The 24,682-nt window shown below is 34.5% G+C and overlaps 2 protein-coding genes across 3 annotated transcripts in view; one reads left to right on the top strand and one right to left on the bottom strand.

The window, feature by feature from the left end:
• LOC111055016 (gastrula zinc finger protein XlCGF26.1) overlaps nt 1-19,308 on the top strand; it is a 36,214-nt gene extending 16,906 nt beyond the window's left edge. For both annotated transcript variants that reach the window (XM_039425753.1, XM_039425754.1), the window contains 7 exons: nt 5,140-5,348; nt 6,531-6,671; nt 7,459-7,682; nt 12,502-12,645; nt 14,381-14,556; nt 15,830-16,043; nt 18,939-19,308. In XM_039425753.1, coding sequence (XP_039281687.1) covers nt 5,140-5,348; nt 6,531-6,671; nt 7,459-7,682; nt 12,502-12,645; nt 14,381-14,556; nt 15,830-16,043; nt 18,939-19,269 — 1,439 coding nt within the window. In that variant the 3' untranslated portion in view covers nt 19,270-19,308. The remainder of the gene's footprint in view (nt 1-5,139; nt 5,349-6,530; nt 6,672-7,458; nt 7,683-12,501; nt 12,646-14,380; nt 14,557-15,829; nt 16,044-18,938) is intronic.
• Nucleotides 19,309-19,800: 492 nt separating this feature from the next.
• Nucleotides 19,801-24,098, bottom strand: LOC111055015 (the record flags this gene model as incomplete). The annotated part of the gene is given in 5 exon segments (XM_022342157.2): nt 19,801-21,412; nt 21,970-22,082; nt 22,670-22,825; nt 23,312-23,423; nt 23,917-24,098. Coding segments are annotated over 5 exon segments (782 nt in total), but the record flags the coding sequence as incomplete, so codon positions are not given.
• Between the last annotated feature and the right edge of the window lie 584 nt (nt 24,099-24,682).

The raw sequence follows: 24,682 nt of genomic DNA, 5'->3' as shown, positions 1-24,682 counted from the left end.
TTTTTCTTTTGAATATCACATCTCTCAGAATCATGGGGTGTCGTAATGCGTAATAATTTTATATCAAATTAACGGGGAGAATGTCTCCTTTCTATTGATGTCTGGATCATTTTCATCCGACTCATAGTTATTTTTCAATTAATGATTATGTTCGTCAATGTCGAGACATTTCGAGCAGAAAACATGATATGCTGGAAAATTTTTTGTTTCGAAAGATAAGTAGGTGGTGAAAGCGAGAAAGTTTCTCAGAAATAATTGAAATTATTTTTCTAATTGACAAAAGTAGTCGGAAAATCGTATTTTGGTCTCCAAGTAATTCTATTGACCAAGCGAAGTGAGGTCTAAGATTCAAGTCGACGGTTTGGCATTTCTCTTAATGTTTGAATGTTTGTATGTTTTAATGTTTGAATGTTAATATGTTGCGCATTTACGGCGAAACGCGGTAATAGATTTTCATGAAATTTGACAGGTATGTTCCTTTTTTAATTGCGCGTCGACGTATATACAACTGTATACTGTGTACTGAGGTCTACTGTCAAAATAAAAAGTCAAAATACTTTATTGCAGCAGCTAATTGAGAACATCAATTGCATTACAAACGTCAATGATAGATTGCATCATAATTATTACAAGCAGGAAGTCATTACAATAAATTATAAACATAAAAATATACTTATTTTCATAACAATATAAGTAAAACACACTCATAAGACATAATCATATGACTAGTTCACCCATGAGAGTACCTAGTTGCTAATCAAGCATATTGTCAACTACGTCATAGAACTCTTCTATTTCATAAATTGGATTTCTCAACAGAAATCGTTTAACTCTATTCGTGAATAATTTTAATGGTAATTTTTTTATATTCTCAGGCAAGGCATTGAAAAGTTTCAGAGAAACGTAATAGAAAGTTTTCTGAGTATTTGCATAGTGGCAAAACCTCAAGACTAGTTTATTCTTACCTCTAGTATTATAGTTGTGACACATACCCTGCTGAACATAGGAGTTATAATTTACCTTAACATGATTCAGACATTGATAAACATACACAGCAGGAAGTGTCATAATTTCAATCAATTTGAAGCTATCCCTACAGTGTTCTCTTGAAGGAAGACCACATATTATTCTCACAGCTTTTTTCTGCAGTCTAAATAATCTGATACTATATTTTTGGGAAGCCCACAATATTGTTCCATAAGATAAATAACTGTGTATATGAGAAAAATATACTATTCGCAACACTGATAGACTTACTCCTGTTCTCAATTTTCTTAACATAAACAATCCCTTACACAGCTTACCCGCCACTTTATCAATATGGTCTTTCCAATTCAGCCTAGAGTCGACATTAAAACCAAGAAAATTAACCATTCTCAGACCATTCAAATCATTATTGTTGCCATAAGACACATTAAGACTCTTAATTTTATCTAAGTTTAAACACAGTAAATTTGCGTTACACCAATCCTCAATCATTAGTGTAATATTCTCTATGGACCTGATTCTATTGATTTCCAACGTAGATTTTGTACTTACACAAACTCCTTTGGCTGAGGGTCCAATTACACTAGGCATGTCATTCACATAATATATAATGAACAAAGTTGGGCCCAATATTAAACCTTGAGGTACCCCATAACGAACCGGCAAGTAATTAGACTCAACACCATTAAAAACCACTTTCTGAAACCTATCTCTCAGATAAGACTGAATAAGCTTGCTAGCAGATACTTCAAAACCATAAAATTCTAATTTTTTCAGAAGAACTTCATGACAAACTGTGTCGAAAGCTCTCGAAAGGTCAAATAGTCTTAGATCAGTCTGATTTTTATTTTCCAATGATTCTATTGGAATTCCTAATGAACTCTTTGCAGACATCTCTTCCCTGACTATCAGCATAGTGATGTACTCTTATTTTACTACCACTATCAGAATGCTTGGAACGACTGTTGGTCTCTAGATCTGAATTTCTTGGCTTCCTTGTATTTTTAAAATGCACCTCACAATGGATTTTCCTAGGCTGGTGGAGGATTTGAAATTTTTAGGATGCTTAAGTAATGACTTTGAACTATTTGATCGCATATTTTCAACTGAATAAGGTGAGTGGATAAGTGAGTCGGACGGGGCTGGAGCAAAATTTGGAGTGAGTGAGGGGGATGGAACAGGAGAAGAGCTAGGAGGTGTCAAAAGCTCAGTTCCAGCACTCTGCTTATTCACATTAATATTCTTCATGGACTCAATATACCAATCCGAAAAAGGTTTATCAATACCAGGCACACAATAGTAATTCAATATAAATTTTGCATTAATTAAAACGTTGATTCCACATTCATACCCGTTCCTCTGCTGAATGCAGGGGACTTCCATATAACATGACTCCGATATATTTAGATTATTTACAATTTTCAGAGCAGATTTATTATTTACGCTCAATATAGAGTCGAAGTGATAGGCTTTAGCTGTATGTGTATGACACTCCCTGTGAATGAATAGAAGGGACCAATGGTTGCCATCATCAGGCCTTTCGACATTATTCACACACAAAAATACAAATTTACAATGTCTACTGTGTACTGAGGTCTACTGTGTACTGAGGTCTACTGTCTAACAAGTACCTGATTGAAACTGAGACCTTATGGAAATGCAGCAATAGACTGGCTTCTCCACACATCTGTGTAATCACTTGTCAGCTGATTTATGATGAATAATTCTATAGTCTGATTTTTACTCCAATATTGGCGTATGAAGGAGGCTCCTTTTTCCTTTTACATTATCCTTGAAATGCAAAATTTCCAAAAACCTTCTATATACGTCGACGCGCAATTAAAAAAGGAACATACCTGTCAAATTTTATGAAAATCTATTACCGCGTTTCGCCGTAAATGCGCAACATATAAACATTCAAACATTTAAACATTAAGAAAAATGCCAAACCGTCGACTTGAATCTTAGACCTCACTTCGCTCGGTCAACTAGTAGTTAGGAGAGCGGCTGCATGGTATGCATTGTGTACCAAATTTTATGCTGAAGGCTGGCAATTTACAAGAAATTTGACTGAAATATTTCAAACGCAAGCAGCTGATTGCCTCTAGAAAGGCTGTAATGTAACACTGCTTGGATTATTCGAGACGAGTTTGTCATTTTCACTATTTATAATCATGTGGCTTTCAGTTGCTGAATGTTTCAATCGTTCTGTATTTTGTTTTTGTTGATAGCTATTGATAGCATATGGTGGCACACCATTCAGCCGCTATCCTTGACTTTGAAACACCTGAGAGGCCAAAATACTTTCTTCCGAGTACGTTTGACAATTGGAAAAATAATTTCAATTATTTCTGAGAAACTTTCTTGCTTCAACCACCTACTTATCTTTCGAAACAAAAAAGTTTCTAGCATGTCGAAAATATAATGTTTTCTGCTCGAAATGTCTCTTATTGACGATCATAATCATTAATTGAAAAATAACTACGAGTCGGATAAAAATTAATTTCATTAATTTTATCGTTAACTTATCATTAATTAAATTTATCATCGGTTGAAATTTTCTTCCTTCAGATGTCTTCCTCCTGCGAGAAAACATTATTGAAATCTGTGTTGAAGATTCCTCCTTGATCACTGCAAAATTTCAACTGGAATATTGTGGTTTCCATTTCGAATTCTTTGTTTAAATTTCCAATCCATTTGAAATTATTGATAGAATTGTGTGCGACATCCACTTAATGTCAGCTGTCAAAAACAATATGATTAACGCCACACCTCGAAGTGGGTACTTGCTTTTTGCATATCCTGTGAGATGTGACACGAGAACTACTACTCATTAGCACTGCCAAGTCGGTAGGCAAGTATCCTAGAGAAGTTTAGCCTGCATGCAGTAGAACAACCCCAATTGACCGTGCACCTCGGTCGGAGCACTGCGCAGTTCCGGCGGTATGTGGGCTTGGTCGGGGCACGGACGTATCCTCTAACTTGTCTACAGGCCAGGAAAAATACTTGTAATTAATTGCCAATTGTATACATCTCCAAGGTGGGCGCTTGAACTCACGGGTCCACCCCATAGGCGTCCAAAATGGGACGCGAGCGTTTCGGAAAGAAGCACCAATGAGAGAGGTTTTCGACACGCTATGATGCTACTTCCAGAGACGGAGGCGCTACCCGAGTCCCACAGTCTGAGCCCTACAGTCTGGCGCATAGGAATTTCACATGCCTGCTTTTTCCAGAGATTGCCTGAGACCCTGAGGTCTGGTCTCTCACTGGCTAACCCGAAACTCCACCGTACAGACTTCACTGTGCCCAGCTACTCCCATAGACGGAGAATTCAGGAGACTCGGTCGAGCCATGAACTTCCTATAGTCTAGAGCCTTCACCCAGCCGTTCACCTATAAGCCAGGCTACTTCCAGGGATGTAGTCACACAGCCATCACATAGTTAGCTATGGTTCCCCCTGGTTGGCGGTTTTCCCTTCACCACGAAAACCAGCACCCGTGGCTGGGGGATCCAGTACTTCCTGAGATGGGGCGAGGGAAGAAGCTCCGAAAAGAGCCCCCTTGAAGCTTAAACTCCAACCTGATTCCTCTGGGACCCAAAGCTGTCAATGACAGCTGTGCGAGTGAGTATTGTTTAGTAACCATGTCACCTCACGATTTGGTTACGTTCCTTGGCCCCATAGATCGACAGATTTGTCCGCCTGCTAATTTCTTTCTTTGGAGCTATCTCAAATCAAAAGTGTTCACAACTCGACAAATAACCAATTAATACAATTACTTGAATTAAACAGATAATTCAGAATGAAATCCCCAGTATTCCAGTTGAAATGTTGCTACGATTGATGAGGAATCTCCAACACAAATTTCAAGAGTGTATTTGTGCGGGAGGAAAACTATTTTAAAAGTATATATTACAAAAAATTATGTGATAATGCATACATCTGTGCTGTTTGATTCTAGTGAAACTTGAGCCCATTATTATAATTCTCTTGTCACTCATTTTTCGCCAATTTCTATAATTCTATGATGAGATTCACTTTAAATTCAACCATTGATTGAATAGAAAGCATTAATGCTATTTATAAAAAATGTTGATTGGTTAAAGTGAATCTCATTATATTTAATGATGTCTTATTATTTTTGCATGTTTCAGCTGGTGATGATTTGATTACGGGAAAAGATTCTGGTCCTTTTTTCGTGGATGAAAACTGTGATACAATGTCTTATAAAGAAACAATAGTTGACAATAAACGCCTGTGTCGAATTTGTGGCCAGTTGAAATCAGATTTGACATCTCTATATGGACCCTCTGCTGTTGAGATGGGACTTCTTAGGAAAATAGAAGACTGTTTAAGAATTAAGGTCAGTTTATATTGTAGGTATCTCAATTGATTGTTTAGTATGTATTTTGGGGTTTTAAAATGTTTACACTCTTCGACAGTGGATATAAACTGAACAAAATAACGTACATCTATGAATCTTATTTGTTATTGTAGTTTGATGTTTTGTCAAAAGGTAGTGTGACATGAGCAACCCGCAGATCACCGTACTTTGAGTGACGTCTTTCGTCGACGTATCATGCATCCCTGCGTATTAATAAGCAAGCTACGTATTAATATTCGCTGGCTGGTATTAATATAGCTACGGACAGTTCATACCGAAAGATGATTTTCATTTTTTTCTATTTGGTCTGGGTGTCATTTAGCTCAGAGCGCATGCGCTGAACTAGATGTGGAGCATGGACTACGTTGTAAAACGTAGTATTTGCAACATGTATTCAGCGACGCGACGCGATGCTACGCTGGCTTCAAATGGACACATTGATTTAAATTAGAAGATAGGATGATTTATATCTTTCAAAATACATAGCTTATGTAAGGCGGTTTGAAACGGTTGCTAGTGCGTTACCAAGATATTTACTGTCAAAGATTGTATACTTTTGGACCCCTCTGTATTCTATCATTCAATTTTGTTCAAGGTTTATCAGTGACACTTGTGATCAAAAACTATGGATAAAGATCATTTTTTATTCTCCATCAAATATTTGATTATAATGTTACTCATAAGCTATAAGCAACATTCCTTTGAAATTGAAACATCTCCACATAAACTTGTTTCATCAGACATCAGACATTTTTCATAGAATTATGTTTTGTTTTTTCCAATAATTGTATCTCTTATGTAAATATGCTTTTTGTTAATTTATGGCTTTTTTAAGTTATCTTTGAAATGAATCGAAACTTTGCCAGAATGATACAAAACATTACCAGAATGATTCCTTCCAAAATGTTTGAGAATTTTGCTAAATCTTTGTTTTGGATAGAATGCTTATTATTAGCAATTTATATTTTTCTACAATGTTGCACTTTAGTATGGAACAGTTTATAGAGACCATTTCTGAAATTCTTGTAGGGGCAAGGAAACGCCTTTTTAGTTTCCATTGAAAATTTTACAATGATAAAGCTTGATCATCCATTCTATCATTCGCAAGTAAGTAGAATTTTCTTTCATTTTTTTATCGATATGTTCTTTTCTTGTACCCAGATTGAAAGCACTAGTTGTTTGCCAACCGAGATTTGTAGAGGGTGCATCTCAAATCTTGATACATGCGACCAATTCGTAACTCTGGCAAGGAATGCTAATATAAGACTTCATGAGATGTATGAAGACCAAATGGAAACAAATGTAAGTAATCTGGCTCAACCCAGTAGTGTTCCAACACTCAATAGTGTTCCAATATTTTTGCCAAAAAAGTTTTAACTAAATAATGAATATTCGACAATTGAATACATTAAATGTGGATCTTAATGTTAGAAAAAAGTGTACTGTACATAATTTTAAGGAAATTATACACTTCATGGCACAAGGAGGATACATTGATCTTCCATCTCCTTTTTAAATCATGCATTTTTATACCGGTAATATAGTTTTGGGGCTAATTCTCTACAATGAGATGCCTTGACAAATTGAATTCTGTGGTGATGTCATTTTAAAAATGTACTCTATGAAAAGTTTGTTTTATTATTTTAATGTTTTTTGTTTTTCTTTTGAGTGGTTAATGCACTTGTAGGCTATTTTATATATTCTTATATTGATTTGACCGTAAATGATTTCTGTCTTTGTCAATCGCCTGTACTGGTTTATGAGCTCTATTCATATTTTAATTATATGACTCTATTGTATGCTTCTTATTGTCTTTAAAAACTTTTATATTTTAAACTTTGTAATATAAAAACTTTTAGTACATTTTTATTTAAACTTAAAAATATTTCAACGACTAGTTTCGACCATAGGTAATTTTTAAGTTGAAATGACCTATGGTCGAAACTAGTCGTTAAAATATTTTTAAGTTTTTAATAAAAGGGTATCAAAAGTTATTATATTGTTTCTATTTGAATCAAGTAATCCATATATAAGTGAAATGGTTTTATCATTAAGAAATTATGACATTTTTTTATTTCTAAATTCACAGGAAACAACGATGATTTGCCGGTATTGTGATAAGAAGTTCAGAAGTCCAAAGTTGTTGAATTTGCATTGTTCTACGCATGCTACAGCTTCAGTGTTTCAATGCGAAATTTGTGGTAACCAGTTCAAAAACGCTGAAGGCCTCATTTGTCATAAACGGACTCACCGTGCCTTGTCCCACAAAAAGAAGCATGTTTGCTCAACTTGTGATAAAACCTTCCGATCAAGGTAAGATGCAAACCAAGATTGACTAGCAGGTAAACCGTGCTTCTCAAGTGTCCATTTTGAAACTTGAACTGAAAACTTGACGTAATGAAATCTAGAAGGATTGGAAACAGGCCTATAAGAATCCTTGGTTAATTAAGAATTTATATGCGAAATTTCAAGTAAATCAGTCCAGTAGTTCAGACGTGATGATGCGTCAAACATAATTTTCCTATCCTTTACACGTGTATACATGTATAAGCCAGTTCTTTCCTTCATTATAGTACGGTACCAATAGAAGATGATAGATAGATGGATTGTCAGTATCTTTATCATCAAATTAATACTAATTTATGCTACAACAGATAATACAAAAATTCCAAAAAATCTAAAACTATATCTATTACTCTAAGCATCACCTAGTACAAAGATACTAAACCGAGGTACTATTTTCTACCTATAAATTTCCTTATTTAAAAAGAATACTACTTAAATCTAAATCCTACTTACTATTAGTTCCTCACTACTTTGTATCCCAATACTGAATAACCAATGACTAATTTTTCTTTTGAAGCTATTGAAATTTTCCTCTCCTTTGATTTCTAATGGTATTCTATTAGATATAATTATGATTCAATCTATCATTGACGTTTGTAATGCAATTGATGTTCTCAATTAGCTGCTGCAATAAAGTATTTTGACCTTTTATTTTGACAGTAGACCTCAGTACACAGTAGGCAGTAGTAAACAGTAGACCTCACGCAGTATTCTCATCCACAAGTACCTGATTGAAACTATAGACCTTATGGAAATACAGCAATAGACTGGCTTCTCCACACATCTGTGTAATCACTTGTCAGCTGATTTATGACGAATAATTCTATAGTCTGATTTTTACTCTAATATTGGCGTATGAAGGAGGCTTCTTTATCCTTTTATATTATCCTTGAAATGCAAAATTTCCAAAAACCTTGTATATACGTCAACGCGCAATTAAAAAAGGAACATACCTGTCAAATTTCATGAAAATCTATTACCGCGTTTCGCCGTAAATGCGCAACATATAAACATTTAAACATTAAGAGAAATGCCAAACCGTCGACTTGAATCTTAGACCTCACTTCGCTCGGTCAATTATTATACAGAGTTTGTGAAAATAAAAATCTTTTTCTTAGAGTGCCTGTCCGTTTCAAACGTTGGCGATCATATTGGCTATGATGACTTTGTTAGTTGCGTTCCGGAACAATTGAATGGAGGTTTTTCCAAACCAGGCTCTCAGGTTGGCCAGCCAGGATATTCTTCTTTGACCCGGGGCTCTCCTGCCTTCTATTTTGCCCTGCAGTATGCTTTGCAATAGCTCATATCTGTCCTTATTGCGCATTATGTGGCCAAAGTATTGCAACTGCCTGAATTTTATTATGTTAACCAGTTCTGGGGTCATATTCATCCTCCTCAACACCTCCTGATTGGTAATTCTATCAGTCCATGGTATCCTCAGGATTCTCCTATACAGCCATAACTCAAATGCTTGGAGCTTTGCTACTGTGTTTTGCTGTAGAGTCCATGATTCATCACCATACAACAGTACTGAGTACACATAGCACTTCAGTAATCGAATCTTTGTATGCAAGGTGAGGTCATGGCATCTTAACATCTAAACATCTAAACAGCTCTAAACAGACCCCATTGTTATGAAAGCACTTTTGGATTTTGCAATCCGACACCGGATCTCCTGAGAATTATCCCATGACTCATTAATCATAGTTCCAAGGTAGGTGTATTGTGCGACCCTATGGATTTTCGTCTGATCAATGTACAGCTCCGCTCCTTGGATGCCATCTTTACTTATGATCATGAGCTTTGTTTTGGCTGAGTTCATATCAAGTCCATAGGTTTTAGTCGTTTCTGCAATCCTATTCATCAGCTTTTGCAGGCCCTCTTTGGATTCAGAGAACACAATGATATCATATGTTCAAGTGCTTCTCTGAAAATGTGCTCTGAATATAGGTTGAAAATGATAGGTGATAGTATGCAACCTTGTCTAACTCCTCGCAGGATCTTCACCTGTTCTGTATGTTCTCCATCTACTCGGAGAACGGCTGATTGATTTCAATATAAGTTGGCTATAATTGTTAGGTGTTTTCCATCAATCCCAGTTCTTCTCAAGGCATCCATCATTTTCTCATGTTGAACACGGTCGAAGGCCTTCTTGTAATCAATCAGACATGCAAAAACATTACAACCCACATCTCTGCATCTTTTAAACAGAACCTGCACACCAAACAGAGCTTCCCTTGTTCCCACAGCCTTTACAAAACCAAATTGATTGGGTGAAATTTGCTCTTCACATATGTTATAAATTCTTTTGTGAATGACTTCACAAACACTTTAAGCATGTGACTCATTAAACTTATTGTTCGGAACTCTCCACAGGCTTTTGCACTTGACTTCTTTGGAATTGCAATGAACTCTGACTCCAACCATTGATTTGGGATTTTTCCTGTTGAGTAAATGTGGTTGAAAATTTCGGTTATTGTCTTTATATTTTCTTCATCCATTAACTTCAACAATTCAATTGATATTTCATCCGGTCCCGTTGCCTTTCCATCCTTCATCTGTTTCATAGCCGCCTTCACCTCTTCCAAGAGAATTTTCGGTCCGGTGTCATTTTCAAAGACAGGCTGCTGTGTTCTGAGGTCATGGAATAAATCCTTTAAATATTGCTCCCACACCTTCTTCCTCTCATCCTTATCAATCACCAAATTGCCGTGTACATCCGCTAATCGACCACTTTTGTTGAAACAGAACTTCCGAGCCACTTCCTTTACTTTACGATGGACATTGAAGCTATCATAGCGACTTTGATATAGCTCTATCTCCTGACCCTGTTCAACCTTTTCTCTCTCCTTGGCCTCCCTGATCTTTCTTCTAATGATAGTATGTATCCTTCTATACTCAACAAGATTGTCTTTGTGACTCTTCCTCAGTTCCATAAGTTCCAGTATCTCATCAGTCATCCATGACCTACATTTCCTTGGGTCCCTTCTTAGGTATTGATCTTTTATACCTTTTACTGTTTCCTTTACAATTGCCAATCCCCCTCCACACTCTCCAGATCTCCACCCCCTCTCAATCTCTCATTCAAGTCATTCCTCACCATCTGCCGTACAACAGGATCCTTCAGTCTTCTGAGATCATAACTCTTCACCTTCCGGACTGGAGGAAATAAATATAAAAATATTTATTATCAAATTTTCAAAACATTACTATTATTGTATTAATAATATTAATATTATTGAAAATATTTATCAATTATCAAAACAATTCTATTGAGGTTAAGTGGAATCAAGTAGAAAGCAATAATAGAACAGCTGTTTTTTTATTATTATTTCTATCATATGATTTTGTGAATTTGTCGTATGAAACAGTATGTCTCATAAATGATATTTGAACATTTATTATGAAAAATATAGAAGGAAAATTGAAATTTGGGCTTCCATGTGCACGAGATTGATATTTTTAGAATCTTTGTGCAAAATTTGGAGATCTAAATCATTCCCGTTTTTGCGGTATGCACAAGTTGACAAAATCCAAGTTCAATTGTAATGAAAACAAATTCCTTCAAAAAATAATTGATAATAATACGTTTCGAGGGAAAAAATTAAGAACAAAAAAAATTGGGAAGCATCGGGATTCGAACCGAGGAACCATCGCTCCGTAAGCTAGCGTTTTACCGTTTAGCTACACGGTCTTGTAACAGCATTATAATCTCCTCATAAAAAAAACACACTTAGGGCTCAACAATGTAGCCTATGAAACTTCAAGTACGGTAGCATAGATGAATTTGAACATTAATTCTGAAAAATCTAGAAGGAAAATTGAAATTTGGGCTTCCAGGTGCACGAGATTGATATTTTTAGAATCTATGTGCAAAATTTGGAGATCTAAATCATTTCCGTTTTTCCGGTATCTTACGTCTTGATGCTGATAAGCTGTCTCTTAGGATAAGTTTAGAATCGTACGCCTTGTACTCCCGTTGAAAGTGTGACCGCTTTAGCCAATTCCTCTGAATATGATTCATGAGTTGTAAAATCGCTTCCCGGAGGTTCGGAACCCACTTGAAACTGTTGGTTCATTCATCTCTCATTATCATCCGCCTCATTACCCACGCACAAGCCAGAGCTCATGTGGGCATCACCCTCAGCAAAAAAAAGGATTATACATTATGGCCCAGTTGCTCTAAAGCCGGTTAAATTTTAATCGTGATTAATTTCACAAGAATCAAACAGAGAAGGCCTTTTCGAAAAGAAGGCTACTCTGATTGGTTCTCGTGAAATTTAACCAGCTTTTGTGCAACCGGCACTAAGTCAACCTGGTAACATTACCATAGGTATTCCATAAGGATCGGTGCTATCAAGTACTTTATTCCTGGTTTTTATAAAAGATTAAATTTGACGGATGTAAGTATGGAAATAGTATCGAATAAGATGTCAGAAAATTTCAAGAAATATAGCGACCCTCTGCACTGAGGTTTAGTTTAATTGAATTATGATTTATATTTTTAATGAATTGGAAATAGAAAATTTATTTGTCAGTGATTATGGCTATTAATGTTTTTCCGTTGCTTGCTCTTCAACTCGTCATAAAAAGTGAAACGATCATGGGTCACTCGAATGACAGTCCATTAGTCATTTTGTACAGTGTTGAAAGTAATACTTTGTTGCATGAGTTACATATGAATTTTTTCCCAGTTTTTTTCCATGAATTTGGATTTAAGTAACCTGTTGTGCGTTCTGTAATTGGTGCAATAATAGTCATATTTGTAAGCAAGTGATGTTTTTAGGTCCGATCTGTTGGAGCATACCAACAGTCATCTGGGTTTGAAGCCCTACTCGTGTCGTAGTTGTGGCAAAGTGTTCCATAGTGGCGCTTTGCTGCGTCAGCACTCTCTCGTACACCGAAGCGCCGGCTCTCTGTCCAAAAACCGGTAAGTCGCTCGTTTTGTTCCCCACCGCACCGATTCTCGCTGTTTTAAAAAGACACAATTGCTCAAATAGACAGTAACCGTTTTACCAGTTGTTCGATGGTTCGAACTGGTTCAAGTGTGGCTTAAATGTGAGTTTCCAACACTTTGGTGGATTGCTCTTTAAATTAAGTCTAATTCACTTCATATTTTAATAGTAATGTTAAATGAAGGGTTGCTACTTTAAATTCAACCTTTCCAGTGTGACTCTAATATCTTTGTTAAAATATTTGAAGATTGAAATGTTTTTGTAAATTGAAGATCTACAAGACTTAACCTATTTCTATGAATAGTAACTATGATAATAATAAATATTTTTTATCTATAACTATGTGTTAATTTGGGAGAGGAAAACACAAGGTTACCTTATTTTTCCTCTCCCTATTATTTCGATAATGTACTTATTGTATAAATGAATAAAGAATAAAGTGAATAAATATCATTTCAACTAATGCTAATACAATCTCAAATTTACTAATACTAGGCTAGCATTATTTTCTTTCCATTTGAATGCTTGAACAGTTATCATTTCAAGCCCTTTTCTTTCCTTTCTTATGACCGCAATATTTATTTCAGTTGATTTAAGTTTCTTTTAAATACTCGGTCAGTTACCATTCCAAACCCATCCTAGAAACCTATTTTCTTTCGAACTCTATCTTTCCAGTATGACCCCAGTATTAATTTTAGTTTCGGTAAAGTACTGCTTCATCTTTTGCTATTTAAACTCAAGCTACCTCTACGCGTACCCTTTGGAACGTAGAACTACTAAACTACTAAACTTTCAGTTAAATTACCTGAACTGAGATTAATTTCAAACTGACACTGTCTGCATTGTTTGAATAGGAAGTATAGATGTCATTTATAAGGAATGCTGACAGTGTGAAAAGTGGATTTCAATATAGTTGTCATTTTAAACTCTTGCGTTTTTCAGTTTGTTTATCCATGGTGAGATGCAATTTAAACTGTCAGAATTGGTTGAATGGGAAGCATTAATGTTTTGTTCTTATTAATAATGCTGTCAGTTTGAAGTGAATATTACACAATGCCCACCTTTATACACTACTCACACTAGCACCACTCAAATCGTACGACTCCAGTCGCGAATAACCATCTTTCAAACTTTACAACTTGACTCATTTAAAATGCTTATTTTAATCAAACTTTCCTCTGATAATGTTAAATAGGTAATTTCACTTCTTTTACAATAAATTTGAATGTGTTCTCTTTTTTATTCTCGCTATTCCACTTCAAATCCTAACCTCACTTTATTGAGCATACATGATAGTCAAGTCTCACGTCTCTTTGCGACCAACATGTCGAATCGCAAGGAAACTCAGTCGCGAGTATCCAATGGATTGATCTGGATTTCACGAACGGCTAAAAATCTAAACAGTGATTGTCTTATCATTTGAGGTTAGGTTTTTTCTGAGGAAAGATTGAGTCAGGTTTTAGTTTTTATTAAAATGGCAATATGTTCGTATTATTTAGAATTATTTAGTTTGGATTCCTAATTGGAAATTTTGTCATCGTAGTTGACAAATCACTCATGTGGAGCGCTAATGTATGGAGTCGTTTCGCGATTTGAGTTGTGGTAGTGTGAGTATTGCCTTAGCTCTTGATCTGGTTCTGGGTACATGACGCTTAGTCCAATAGAAATGGCTCAACCACTTTAATTGGGAATGTGCTTGCTTGTGAACAGGTGCTTCAAGTGCGACAAATGGTTTGCGCGCCACGCTGACCTGCGCACGCACATGCGTCGACACGAGGTGGGGCGCACCTTCAAGTGTGGCGTCTGTCAACTCAGTCTGCCTTCCATTGGAGCTCTTCTCTCCCACCGAAAACAACACCAGACGTCTTCAAAAACCGCTGATTCAGGTAACCCTTCTAAATTATTCTCTGTTTTTTCTATAGCTATAGAGTAAATTATTCTTATAACATTATTCATTATTAATCATTTATTATTTATACAAGAGAGGACTGACTGGGAGAGAAAAACTAAGGATACTCGTAGTACTATTTCTCTCCCAAATTTAGGTTACATTTTTCATTATACATTAAAAGGTATGATCTACCCCTCTCAACGACCAGGCTATCTCTCTATTTTTCCACTTATCCATCATATCTCAATACGAGAAAAACTGACCAAATTCAGGATGTCCCCAAAATTAATTGAGGGTATATATTGAAAGGTACCTTAAGGGTATAGAAGTAAAGGACTGACCTACATTAAATGAGATATAGATATGACTTGCGAAACTGGACACTATCTGAACTGAAAATATCTTATACTGGACATAATATGATATTATCATTATACATTTTCATACATTATTCATTTTACTATTCATTTTAATCTATAATTACAACTTAAAACATCTGGTTACAGACAGAGGATGAGCAACCTATGGTGAAGTTTCTCAAAACATTAATTACATCTTCTAGGACCTTAGAAAGGTGTGAAAAAATACTTGAATTTTATGAAAGGGCACTGACTGGAGAATTTGGAATCTATTAATCGAAAAACTCAATCAAACAACATCCTCACTCACCTACATCAATACAACGCCCACACCCTAATGATTTTATTGTGGAAATTCCCCCTTTACAAACTTTCTCCCCTGCCACTTAATTATCTCATTTACCCCTCTCATCAACCAGACTTTCTCTCTATTTTTCCGCCTAACCAACATTTCTTAATATCAACAAAACTGACCAAATTCAGGATGTCATCAGAATTAATTTTAGTTGATAAGAAATACTGAAGAATCAGAATCAGTTCTACTTGATGGAATTTTCATCTGCAGCTATGACATTCTGAAATTCAGTGTCACTGAATTTTATTGTTTCTCCTGCAATAAATTTTTATCAATTGGTATGTGTTTTTATTTCATTGTTTTGCAAAAGCAAGCTCAAGTACCGATACGATGGGCAACAAATGATGGGAGGTCTTGTCACGGATTTTTGTTTTAAAATTGATGAAAGAAGTTGCCTTCAGTTTTCGGAGGTAGTCGATTTCTATTCTAGCTTCTGCTTACTAGTGTACTCGAAGGCTTGACAATTGGTTTTATTGTAGTCCAACCCCAACTCATCGTTAACTCAACTCTGCAACACTCACTATAAAGTATTCATCAATCATTCATTTTTGCAGAATCAAAACAGTTGCCGGCTGCTGTCAGTAAAAATCTGTTGCAATGCAAAGACTGCGACAAACAGTTTTCGGGTCGTTCCGGCCTGGCCTATCACCGAAAGACAACCCATGAGACAGACAAGCCGTACCTCTGCCACATCTGCGACAAGGCTCTCTCCTCCGAGGCACTCAAGCGCCAACACCAACAAACTCACTCTCAAAATGAACAATATCCGTAAGTTAGTTCAAATATATTTAACTTTTCCTTTGTCAAGAAACCTGATAATTATAAAGTCAAATACACCTTATTCACGCCCGTTCGTACAGTATAAGTTTGAGGTAAACAAAATCTGAGCAATTCCGTTTCTCAGTTTCCGTTTATCAGTTTCAACTCAGTCTCAAGTTTGAACTCTAGAAATGTTTAAAAACACCAAAACTGGAGATTTTAACCAAAAAATATGGTTTAAATTGATATATTTAAAGGCTGTGTTGATAAAAAAAAATTCTGCTGTAGGCGATAAAATTTAAGTTCTTGTGGATTAGTAGAAAGGGAAAAGAGTAATGTTAAGGGTGCGATTGAAGTTTTCAATAAAATTTAAGATGATGATTACTAGGAAATTGTGATATTAGTTCCAGAAGTGAGAAATATTAGGCAGATAACTAATCATTCAAATAATATTTCTGGAATGAAGAATAATTTTTATTAACATTTTCGTTTGAGTAAAGCAACTGCCAATTTAGTATTGGATCAAATGGAAGACTCGATAGAGAATAAGACAGCTCTGAACAGTGCTCTTTCAGCAGAAGACATATTTTGAATAACGATGAAATATTTTGCTTCTGTAAGATTTTTAATAAATGTGAGAGACCATAGTGAAGTGCTTGTGTTAGTAGAGTGGTGAATAAAGTTCCTAGGGAAATAGCAAGATTAGCTTCAAAGTATATTCTCCATACTAATAAACTTAACGTAATGCTTTAGAAAAGGTCCAACAATACAATTAGTAACAGTAATCTGTATAAGAGAGATTAGGGTTGTGTTTGTTCGTTTGTTCGCATCAAAACATGTCAACTTGTGGATTGCATACCGGAAAAACGGGAATGATTTAGATCTCCAAATTTTGCACATAGATTCTAAAAATATCAATCTCGTGCACCTGGAAGCCCAAATTTCAATTTTCCTTCTAGATTTTTCAGAATTAATGTTCAAATTCATCTATGCTACCGTACATGAGGTTCCATAGGCTACATATTGTTGCAGCCCAAAGTGTGTTTTTTATGAGGAGGTTATAATGCTGTTACAAGACTATCATTTTCGAACGACAGTGTAGCGCAACGGTAAAACGCTAGCTTACGGAGCGATGGTTCCTCGGCTCGAATCCCGATGCTTCCCAATTTTTTCCCTCGAAACGTATTATTATCAATTATTTTTTGAAGGCATTTGTTTTCATTACAATTGAACTTGGATTTTATCAATCATTTTTAATGTAAAATTTTGCCACCAGTACAAATAATTGGACATAGTCTTCGTGTAGATGTGGCCTATCATTGATTTCCATAAGAAAAACATGAATAGATCACAATAAAATAAGTAATAATTTATATTCTTCAGCTATAATGTACTATACTCAGTTTTCTATACTATAATAAAGGCAAGAACTGGCTTATACACGTAAGGAATAGGAAATTATGTTTGACACATCATCACGTCTGAAATATACTCAACTGATTAATTTGAAATGTTGCATATAGATTCTTAATTAACTGAGGAATGGTTATTTATGCCTATTTTCAGTTCTACAAGATTTCATTACGTCAAGTTTCCAATTTATCATGCTTCCAGTTGTTGTATAGAAGCACCTGAACTTTTCTTTCAAAAGGGACACTAGATGATAGGTATGATTGGGGATCCTATTCGAATAAATATAACTGATTTTCTGTCGCATCAAAACCGCACCGATTTCTCAAACCGTTCAAAAGTTATTCTCATTCAAAGATACTGACTGATAAATCATCCATCTATCAATCATCTTTACTATAATAATGGAAAGAGCTGGCTCATACACGTTCGTGATGTAGGAAAATTATGTTTGACACATCATCACGTCTGAACTACTGGACTGATTGATTTGAAATTTTGCATAAAGATTCTTCATTAACCGAGGTTATAGGCCTATTTTCAAATTTCGAATTTTCACTTTCCTTGCCCTACTACCATAGTTAAGGAATGTATTGCTTTCCAAAAAAAATTAAGGTACCCCAATTTCAAGTTTTCTATAGCCTACGTTTCAAGGTCCCCTAAGTCCAAAAACATGATTTTTGGGTATTGGTCTGTGTGTGTGTATGTCTGTGAACACGATAACTCCATTCATAATTAACCGATTGACTTGAAATTTTAAACTTAAGGTCCTTAAACCATGAGGACCCGACAATAAGAAATTCAATAAAACATCATGGCTCACAATAAGTCTCAGCCTGCGCAATACAAATAAACCTTTACTCAGCTTCCTAGCTATGTATGTTATATGGCTATACCAATTTTAATTCGTGTCCAGCATAAAACCCAAGAACTTTAGAGAGCCTATGTCGGTGGACCTGGTGTTGAAGCTGAACTGTAGATCGTTGCTTTTTTGTAGGTTCAAGCTTGAACCTTTTGATGCACACCAATCTCTTATAGCAAATGTGCTTGTCTCAAACACTGTATCTACCCTTTGTTTATTAGAGCAATTCACTATTAGACCTAGATCGTCGGCAAAAAGTTAGGGCTGGTTTTCGATGTGACAATTGCTTATCAAACTTGTAAGTCATGTATATCATAAATAAAAGTGGTCCAAGTATGGATCCTTGTGGCACACTAAACTCAACGACTTCACCATTTGAAAATTTACCATCTCTACAAAGTAGAGCCTGTATAAAAAGTATACATAAAATCACTTCAATGATCTATGGTCGAAACTAGTCGTTAAACTATTTTAAAGTTTTAATAAAGGGTACTACAAGTTTTTATATTGTTTTTATTAAAGTATACATAGTATATAGCCTGGAACCGAAGAGTCCCCATCGTTATACGACTCGATATTGTGAATTTCTATTGTGAAATTCTATTTTTTCTATTGTGAAATTCTATTGGCAGGTGTACAATGTGCGACAAGTCATTGAAAAGCGCCAACGCACTGAAGCAGCACATAAAGCAACATTCGGCCACTTTCGAGTGCGAGCACTGCCACAAGACATTCAATCGAAAAGGCAACCTGCAAATGCACGTGCGACGTGTGCACACCACCGAGCGTCCGTTCGTGTGTGCAGTGTGCGCGCGAACATTTGCCGAAAAGAATGACATGCAGAAACACATCACTCGCCAGCACAGTCTTGTCTATTGCCAGCTCTGCTGTCAAACGTTTACTGACAATGCTGCTCTCGACGAGCACAACGATAAACAGCACAATGTGATGATTACTGTATGAATATGAATGATTTTATAAATATATAATGTTTACTATTGATTCATATTCATTATTTATCCTCAATAACAATACATACTATATACAAAGATATTGCTTTGAATGACCATAGGGATAAACCATAATGATGATTACTATATGAATATAAATAATATATTCATATAACAGCAATATTAATTCATAATGATTGTGTTCATGGGAGGTTGCGGTGCATGTACGGCTTCGGCGAAGTGATCAGTAACCAGAAACCACGTGACGGGTGCACCACAACTTGCTCCCTCCGAACGAAAATCGAATTCTGGTTCACAGTTTTTGGCGCGCACTTTTGAAATTAATCGTTTACAGAGCGGAGTAATTTCTTGCTTTTCGGCTATTCTGTAATTAATTCCATCAATGGAATAAAATACTTCGTACGTCTCATCCTTTTTTAGTCTATAGATTCTGGATGTGAAGAATAACCTAACAGAACAGCAGACAACCAACGCTTCAACTCTCGACCAATAAGAAGCGTTGATCCTGGTACCGGTTTTGTGGAACATACTTTTTGAGCGGTGCAAGTGAGCATGCACCACTCCACTCTGTTCCAAGATGGCTACCGGTACCTGAACTGTCAAAAGCTCCCACCGAACGCATTTCCGTGTCCTTGGTCGATATCGTAAATGTACCGCAACCTCCCATGAACACAATCAATGAACAGTTCATTTTGAGTAATGAACTATCACTCAGCATATAATTATATAGTTCATAAGCATTGTATATATTATCAGCTGTAATTGTTGTCAATCAATATAACAGAATGAAAGTACATAATAAATTCAAGGAAATTCATTTATTATCATTGATTATAATACGATAATATATTTGACACTGTAATGCAATATAAGCTGTGTTACAAAGCGAATAAACCTTCGTACATAGGTAGTTCTTATTAACATATTTTCAGCTTTTAAAATGATCTTTGGCCTAAGTTGTACAATATTATTGTTAATTTCTTATTAATATTTTTATACATGCCTTGTAGATCTTTTCTGTAAAAATTCGAAATATGTACAGTATACGGTACTAATTTCAACCTCAGAGAAAACATTCACAAGCACTACTATTTTATATGAAGATTTTCCTATATTATTCTATGCTCAACTTAGCAATGAATTATTCCAGTGAATAATTGCAAAGAATTATTTCTTGTTATCCAATTTTTTATGAATTTCATATATTTATCAAATAAATTATAAGTAACTTCGAATTTTTCATGAAAAATAGAATCCCCGTTTGGTTTAATCCCAAATGTTACAAAATAAACTGCTTTGTCAATCTTCAATGTTATACAAAATGTTCAATCATGAATAATTTATTAAACAATGCGAAGAAAATATCAAGCGATTGCTTCAAAAAACGGATCATTTAGCTTAAATCTGCAACAGTTTTCAAATTTTTGAAAATATTAAAATTCAAGCTACGATAAATTCTAGTAAGGGCCTGACCAAAAAGTTAATAAGGCTACAGCCCATAGCACAAGAATTAGCCTGTGCAGTCCTGTCAGACACCGAAAAATGTACAAAATTCATGTTTCTCAAGTTAAAAGTTATCCAAACCATTTGAAAGCGTCTAAAGGTTGTGTAGATCGTTTGTATTGTGAGGCTCTTTACTGTTTTTTTTATTACTACGAAACCATCTTAATTGTATAAATCGTTATTTTTAAAAACTTGTTTGTTTTTCTTCAATAGAATTAGGACTACTTAAATAAAAAACTCAATTGACTAGCATTAATAAATTCTAACTTGAATTAAAAAATTGGGAGATAATTAACATATTACTCGTCTCTACCATGTTGGTACAGTATTTACATGTGTAAATAAATAATTATTCATCAATAAATATATAATAGTATTTTAGGAGTAATAATTCAAATTTTAATCTATTAATATCATACTATAACAGAGTGTCTATTGCTTTTTTTGCTCGGTGAGTATTGTTCAAGCTCCTCTGGCGGTGTATTCATAGCACTGTAGTCAACAGGGAAGGAATCCAAGCTTTTTGTCATAAATCCGAAAATGTACTGGCCTGAGCCATTTGGATTTCTGCCTAGGAGAAAATTGGCGAAGCATAATCGGTAAATTGAGTACGTCAATGGGTAATCTCCGTTCTGAAATAAAAAATACACCTTGATTTAAGATATTATGTATTACAATAACTTAGTCAAAACTCTTCGCCACTTATCAATATTTCTATTACAAATAAGTTTGTGTTCGAAATATGGAAAATTACTCATTTATTTTCATAGATATACTTTTTAGATTTTTGATTTAAAAACCCAATGGGTTAGTATTTTGAAGAAAAAAAACAAGAAAGAAAGGTACTGAATTATTCAATCAAAAGATTATTAGTTTTTCCACTTTAAGTGCACTAGTCCACTTTAAGTGATATAAGGAAATTCTACAATAATTCACAATATTGTGAGATTTTAAGATTGAGTGAAGAAAACTACGACAGCACATTCACCAATAATTTCCCAAAATTGTGTGAATTTCTCAGAGAAAAATACACTTTTGTAATACAAGTAGGCCTATGAGTTACTTTTAATTTCATCCCATCCAACTACCTATATTTTAAATATTATTCAAGTTTAAATTACTTATATTCATTTAATAAATGATAGCTATTATTACTTTGAATGACTTTCAACTTCTCGAATTTACTTACAGCTGTCATTGCATTGTAGGCTTCATCAATTATTTCCTCCACTCTGTGAGTACTAAAACCTAAAACTGATGAATAGAATGAGCTCAGCTCTTCGCGTGATATTTTACCCGAACCTGAAAAATTGAAACAAATTTATAGAGCTGATGTTAATAAGATGGGAGGAGCGAACAAACATTACAACATAATGTATATGTAAAGTACAATACTTTATTCTTTAACTATTTTCAACGTGAGTTACCTTACTACTAACACAATATAATTATAAATTACAAATTAATAGTTGTTAATTATGAAATGATAACTTGTGTTTGAATGATTAATTGAATTGAGTAGGCTAATGATAATTTCAATACATGCATTTTAAATTTTCCTTGATAACTAAAATTAGATATACAAACCAGAGACTCTTATGAAAAATATCATAGCTACTGAAGAGCACCTTCTTCAACGAGAGATTTTCCGGTGGGGAGGGGGACTCCGACAGTGGGGAGACCAAGCTGAACACATTCAATGAATTTATACTGTAAAAACTCTAAAACATTTTTATGAATCCACTTTTCGGTGATTTGGAATCTACGTAAAACTTTAGGTACTATATTGTATCCCTCGCACAATCCTATAGAGAGATTATAATAATGGGGATTAAGCAAAAACGAATTATTTGAAAAATATTTAGGTTTTTCCGTTGCATTTGGCCTACCTGACTTATTTATGGCACGAAAAATTAATTTCGGCAAATATTGCAACCAGACTGGTAGATCGTGCACATTTCTCGCTTGTTGTAGCAAATTTCCCCAAACGTCCAACCATTCTTCTATTGTAACTATTTCTTTTTCCAGTCGAGTATTGAACACTTCTGCAATTAAAAAAATGCAGAACCAACTCTTAAAATAGTAAACCAAAAATTTAATTACAATTTCGATAAGAGAGTGCCTACGGTCACAAATATTATAAGTAAAATTATTAATCAGAATACTTACTTTTGTTAAAAATATTACATCGTTTTATCAAAGTTAGATTTTCTTGTTTATGATCCTTGAAATTTGTGTTCTTTATAATTGTGTATAAAGTACTTTCCAGTGATAGCTATTAATCTCATATTTTCAATCATTTAATATTTATTTTCAAATAGTGTATTTTCGGTGAATACTTTTGATGGTTTTTGTTTTAATAATCAGAAAGATAAATTTATATTCAATACTCATATTCATATCCCTACAAATAGCCGTAAACATACCAAAAACTTAGAGGAATCTTTCCCTTTAAGCTTATGCCATGAGCCTATATAACACTTTTTACAAATTTAAAACTTCTAAAATGAATAATATGATTGAATATTCACCTTTATCCGCATTCTTTGTGAGAATGAAATCATCAACAAAGCCTTGCTGCACTTGTTGTAAAGTAGAAAATTCACTTGAATTATCTGTCCAGTCTGCAAAGTGTTTGAGTCTCTGAAAAAATATTATAATTTATTTCCAATTTATTAGAAAATCATAGTCTACTGTATATTAGTCTTATATCCAATCCAGCATAATAGTTTATTGAACAATGAAAATATTGTTTTTTGTATAGCTTTTTACAATAGTTATCAAGATGAATAAATTTAAAGTCTGAAATAATACCCAAAGACATTTTAAGGCATGTAACTATAAAAATAATTAATGAAACAAAATAATCCATTCTAGAAATTGAATAATTTTACAATCAAAATAATTTCTTTCACAAACTATTTAATTAAATAATTTTTAATAGGCGAATAACTTAGTAATTTAATTTACTAATTAAGTATTCAATATATTAATCAAGTAATTAGGTGAATAATTACCTAATGAACTACCTATTTAATTTTTTTCCTAAGAATCTTCAATTTCGAATACTATCAAATGTCAGAAGCTAATATAGATTAATAAAAATTGAAAACAGTACATATTATCTCCTACAAACCTCACTGAACGAATCAAAGTCTTGGGTGGATATCAGATCATCCTTATCAATGTCGAAAACGTTTGAAAAGAAATGTCGAAGCTTATCTTTTTGTATTTTGGTGAGTTGCTTGGCGCCTTGTCCCGGGCTCCCCTCTGGAAATGACTCATCATCTTGGCTGGGGCATCGACTCACCCACGTTGCTAAAAAATAATCGAATTTTCCAATTGTAAAAATCAAAATCCAAAATCAAAAACGAAAATTCAAATCTACTACTCAATAGAGTCCTCTGCTACGTTCAATCTCATATTCGATTGGGATTTTCAAATTATCTAAATTCAAAATAATTCGTTCCATCGATTACGATTAAGTGAATATGCTAATTGGTTAGTCAGATATAATATGGACTATATAACAATTTGCCAATAATTATGATATGAACTCCGAATTTGTGCAGCTGATCTTTCCTGAACAAGATCTTTGAAAAATTATGTAACACAAGGTGGAGGTTTACATTATGAATTTTCCAGTTGCATGCTTGCAACCGTAAACCAAGTTCCAACCCTTGGGTTAGGGGTTTGGAATTTATTTATTAACTCAAAAAATATATTTTTGTATAATTTGTTGCCTGCAGGAGTTGATCAATATTATTGATCATGAAGTTCTTGAATTTATAGCAAACCTAATAGTTATTCAGCATTCATTTTTGTCTATATGTAGCCTATAGATTATACGTGAAAAAGTGAAAACACAAATACAGGTAAATGTGTAGTTTGATTAGAGTTTG

This window comes from Nilaparvata lugens, chromosome 4, assembly GCF_014356525.2.
Source record: "Nilaparvata lugens isolate BPH chromosome 4, ASM1435652v1, whole genome shotgun sequence".
Taxonomy (NCBI): Eukaryota; Metazoa; Arthropoda; class Insecta; order Hemiptera; family Delphacidae; genus Nilaparvata; species Nilaparvata lugens.
Note: the sequence above shows the minus strand (reverse complement) of the source record. Positions and strands in the feature narration are given on the sequence as shown.